Source organism: Vanessa cardui, chromosome 22 (assembly GCF_905220365.1).
Source record: "Vanessa cardui chromosome 22, ilVanCard2.1, whole genome shotgun sequence".
In the NCBI taxonomy this organism is placed as follows: domain Eukaryota; kingdom Metazoa; phylum Arthropoda; class Insecta; order Lepidoptera; family Nymphalidae; genus Vanessa; species Vanessa cardui.
The window spans coordinates 5,194,785-5,199,460 of record NC_061144.1 but is presented as its reverse complement, the minus strand read 5'-3'; the positions used below and the strand labels follow the sequence as shown (position 1 = coordinate 5,199,460).

The 4,676-nt window shown below is 32.2% G+C and overlaps 1 protein-coding gene across 1 annotated transcript; it reads right to left on the bottom strand.

Moving 5' to 3' along the window:
• Positions 1 to 612: 612 nt before the first annotated feature.
• On the bottom strand, positions 613 to 3,575 carry LOC124539316 (UDP-glucosyltransferase 2-like). The gene is made up of 4 exons (XM_047116676.1): positions 2,721 to 3,575; positions 1,943 to 2,165; positions 1,392 to 1,611; positions 613 to 1,014 (listed from the first exon to the last, which is right to left on the bottom strand). The coding sequence occupies exons 1-4, from the start codon at positions 3,549 to 3,551 to the stop codon at positions 729 to 731; spliced, it is 1,560 nt and encodes a 519-aa protein (XP_046972632.1). The 5' UTR covers positions 3,552 to 3,575; the 3' UTR covers positions 613 to 728.
• Positions 3,576 to 4,676: the final 1,101 nt, after the last annotated feature.

Sequence of the window (4,676 nt, the reverse complement as noted above, 5' to 3'; positions counted from 1 at the left end):
CTATAATGGAATACGGGGCCCTGTTACCTCTACATATCTCTCAAAGTTACATAAGATTTGGCAGCTTTCCTCTGCATCTGGATTGGCAACTTCCTATACAAGCGTAGCTTTGCGTTCTAGTTGATGGTTGATCTTCAAAATTCCACGCAATTATACTAGGGTCCTGCAGGGTTCTGTACTTTTCCTCACAGTCTTGCTTTTGCATATCGTGCATGCTCAAACCTACATTGCTATTCAGATGACAGTACGGTTCATGGAGGGTACGCAGCTGGCGTAACTTCGGCGCTCGGACGTCTGGGACGTCTCATAGTAGAAACCACCACCCATAAACATTGGTGCGCACCCATAAACTACCACCAATAAAAATATTAACCATGCATTGCAACACCGACCTTGAAAACTAAGACGTTATGTCCTTTGTATCTGTAGTAATGGGTCACTTAAACCGGAACATAACAATACGATGATACGATTGACAAACGAGATGCTACAAAGCCAACTTAGTAAAAAAGTAATTACGTCTGAAAACCTAGGCTTCTGGATCCGTCAGAGAAGATAGGTACTGATATTTTTCTGAAAGTGTTTCATTATATTCGTAAAAATAAGACTACGTAAATTGAAAATAATATAATTATAAATAATGATTATTCAACGTGTCCACTTAACTTAATTACAATGTACAGGTACCAGTCTTATAAGATATATTAGAAAGTAACTCTTAACTATACTTAAAAACTCTTTAACTTTTTGTCCGTAATATAAATATTATAAGCAATTGATAAAACGAATCTTAATACATAACTAAGTAGGACTAAAATTACGACTAATATAGCTAAAACTATGAGCACTAGATTTACTTCATAATATTCAGTCCAGCTCATTCTAGCAGCTGGACTTTGGAGATGTTCTCCGCCGTATTGGAGGACGTGTTCGATCCACCATACGGCATTGTCCAGTGGCTTGACGGGAAATTCTCTCATAAGTGTTCTCAGCCTAATAATGTTATTCTTGTAGCTGAAAAAAAACATACAAATAATTAATTATGACGTCACAAAAGTTACGATTTGGGTGGTGAATGTTCCTTTTTATGTGATTTCAAAGTAAACACGTAAACACAGTTTTAATTAGAAGTGAACGATAGTCTTAAAACAAGAAAAAAATGTAAAACTATTTATTTAAATTGATTTACGGGATAATTATCATTTACATAATGTGTAATATTCCAATAATAACTTTTTGATTCACTTTTTTCAGAAGCATTTCAAAACAAACTGTAATCTATCGAAATAATTGAAAGACTACCATAATTTTTAAAATTATTAATTTAGAAAGGAAATAATTCAAATCTTTATTTATATTACTTTTCCTGATAAACTTAAATTAAATTTTACCTTTCGTCTTCAATTACTGTTGTGATAGCGTCTTTGAACCCTTTCTCCGTCAATGTTGTTATATCAAGTTGGAGACCAATCTTATGATGAACAAATTTTTCAACATTGTACCATTGATCCCCTAACATTGGGATACCAATGACAGGAACTGCAGCATTTATAGTTTCATCTGTAGATTGGAGTCCTCCTTGGGTTATGAACAGCTTCACATTTGGATGTTCTATAACAAAAAAATGTACCTTTAAATTTGTTCTTTGCACAATGTAAAAAGATCATTCATCCTCATCCTCCTGCCCTTATCACAATTTTATTTGGTGTCGGCGCAGCATGTCTTCTCCTTCCACACTTCTCTGTCAGATGCCATCTCACAAGCAACATTCTTCCTAACCATATCGTCTTTCACACAATCCATCCATCACTTCCTTGGTTGTCCTCTATGTCCATCCACATCAATACTCAAGCTCAACAATGTAAAAAGATATCAAAGAATATATTAAGATTTCATTTTACTTCGATTATTAATTGCGTAAAATAATTATAAAAAAACTCACTTAGAAGATCACTTTGCGGAAACCATTTGGATATTTTCGTATTATTCGATAGTTCAGGTAATTCGTCGTTATTCCATTTCCATAGCACATCGTATTTTAATTGCGAGAAAACTTTCGTCATTATTTGAATCTTCTCCGGTGGTAATAATGATGGTTCAACGTTTGTCCCAAAACTTACATATATAACGCCATGTTCTGAACTATCCAATTGTTTTTTGAGATCCTATAATTAATATTATTACAATTTTATATAAACTTACATTAAATATTTTCATTTCATGTTATGTTACTTGTTACATAAATAAAATTATAAGACAAAAGTTTAATTGAATAAAAAAAATTATGATTGAAACTACGTCAAAGTTGTTCCAATATTTTTATCGTAAAACTAGATCATATATAACTAGACTGTAAGCGATTGCTTTGTCATAAAAAATATTATTAATTTCAATAACATATGGCAAATGACTCTGTCTTTAAATTCTCTCTCTGTTAAATTTTTTTGCAATTAATTTTTTTTTATAAAGTATATCTTACAAGAAAACAATATTATGCCTACTATGCCATATATCATATCATTATTATTACTTTTTCAATGCTCTCGTTTTAACGAGGTTTTATTTTCCGTTTTTGCGTGATTTGGTCCAAACAAACACGGACTACCTAATCATTTGATAAAAAAATCTGCATAATTCTAACACGTATTGAGAATGACTTCTTTCTGTTTATTATTACTATTATTATATCGTCATTTTTTATTATTTAATAAACCACTAACCTTAGGTAATTCATTAACTTCACTTTGATGAATACCACCGATGAATACCATACTCGGTGGTACTGGATGATTTTCGGCCCAAATAGGATGTTCATTTAAAAACAACATTTGAATTCTTTTCGCCAACTCTTCGATAGTTGGAACATCTTCACCAAATGTTTTCTTCATTATCATATAATCAAAATCTAATGCACTTGAAAGCATAGATTCTAATGTTAAAAATTTGAACAGTTCAATTCCCTTTTCGAAAAGTGTTAAATTGTATGATCGAAAACTTCCAGGTGTGGGATATAATAATGGATGCATTGGAGCACCGAAAGTTTTATACTGATGTGGAACTGCACCGAATGAACTAATTTGAATGATTGGAGCATCAAACATATGAGCGATACCAATTAGAGGACGATTCAGAGCTTCAAGGAGAAGTAAATCGTAATACTTCTTATCCTTATTCCTTAAAACGTTTCGAACGACAGGTGTTTCCATTTGTATGTTGACAACTGATGCTAATTTTTCGAACAGTGCCTTCATCTGTTGTAAAATATCTTGCTTCTTCCCTCTATGCATCAAAAACAAATCTTCCCAATGTTTGTATGAAACATCGTGCACATCGAGTTGAGTCAGATTTGCTGGTGCTTGATCCTCTGGGAGTGGATCGGTTGTGACAACGGTGACTTCATGTCCTCGCCTGGCTAATTCTTTCGTTATATGACGGAACACTACTTGGTGACTGATTGATGGGGTTGGAAAGTATGCTAATATTCTAGCACTTTCAATTTCCGTCGTTGCAAACACAGATAGCGCAATAACCGTACCCCACACCCACGACATGTTAATAGTTTTGACTGAAATAAATTATCAAGGTCTGCTTTTATATGAGGTTTTGGTAATATTAAATATTGATATCAACACTTTGATAGCTGGCTCTTCTTCGTGATTGCGTTTGCGTAACGATACGATTACTCGATAAGCCGTTGTAATTCAGGTTTGATTTTGATTCACAACAGAATATTCATATTTTAGTTTATTATTCGTTTCATAATATTATTTCATAGTAAAACTTTTTAATATTTACAGATTACATTTTTTAATTTGTTTTTTTTTTTTTTTTTAATTTAATAATATTGAATACTAGCTGTGCCCTCGACCTTGTACGCCTTTGAATATAACAAAAAAATATTATTGTAGCCTAAGTTACTCCCTATTATATCAGTTATCTGCCGGTGAGTGTTCCGTCAAAATCGGTCTACCCAGCCGTTCCAGAGATTAGCCAGAACAAATAGACAGACAGACAGACCGAAAAAAAAATGTTTAAAAGAATTGGTACATGTGCCGTGTATAAATTCATATGCATTGAGAAAAAATGGCTATTTTAATATTACAAACAGACAACCCAATTTTATTACACGTATAGATTAAGCGTTAAATAAAATATGCTTAAGTTCATGTGTATAATTCAATTATTATAAAATTAGTAAATAATACATTAGTACTTACATAACAAAATTTAACAGTACATATACGATATTATTTACTGCATCTTAGAAATTTCAAAACTACGTTTTATATGCAAATCTTTTAAAATACAACTTTTACTAGCATAAACTATTTTAGTGCATTTGTCTTACATATTTAGTGTAATGCAACTAGGACACGACTGTATCTGAGGAAAATCTGTCGAAAGTGTATCCAACCTGCAGTGCGAGCAGCAATACGTTATTTTTTTTTCTTTTTGGGAAATTGACAAGTTGTTCTTTTTTATATGACACAGCTGACTTGAAAGTTCAAGATCAATTGTGGCATAGCGCATAAACATTCTGTCGTAAAAACGATTCGATAGTTTTGTTTCCATAACACAAGTGCTTTAGCTACTTATATTGGGATCAGAGTAATGTATGTGATGTTGTCAAATATTTATTTGTTTCATTTGTTAATTTATACGAAATTAAATTTCTT

Bases quoted from the DNA above. Each gene is read 5' to 3' on its own strand.
- LOC124539316 (XM_047116676.1), bottom strand. From the start codon at position 3,551: ATGTCGTGGGTGTGGGGTACGGTTATTGCGCTATCTGTGTTTGCAACG. The intron at 2,166-2,720 runs GTTAGTGGTTTA...TATTAATTATAG, and splicing joins AAGTTAATGAATTACCTAAG to GATCTCAAAAAACAATTGGA. The intron at 1,612-1,942 runs GTGAGTTTTTTT...TTTTTGTTATAG, and splicing joins TCCGCAAAGTGATCTTCTAA to AACATCCAAATGTGAAGCTG.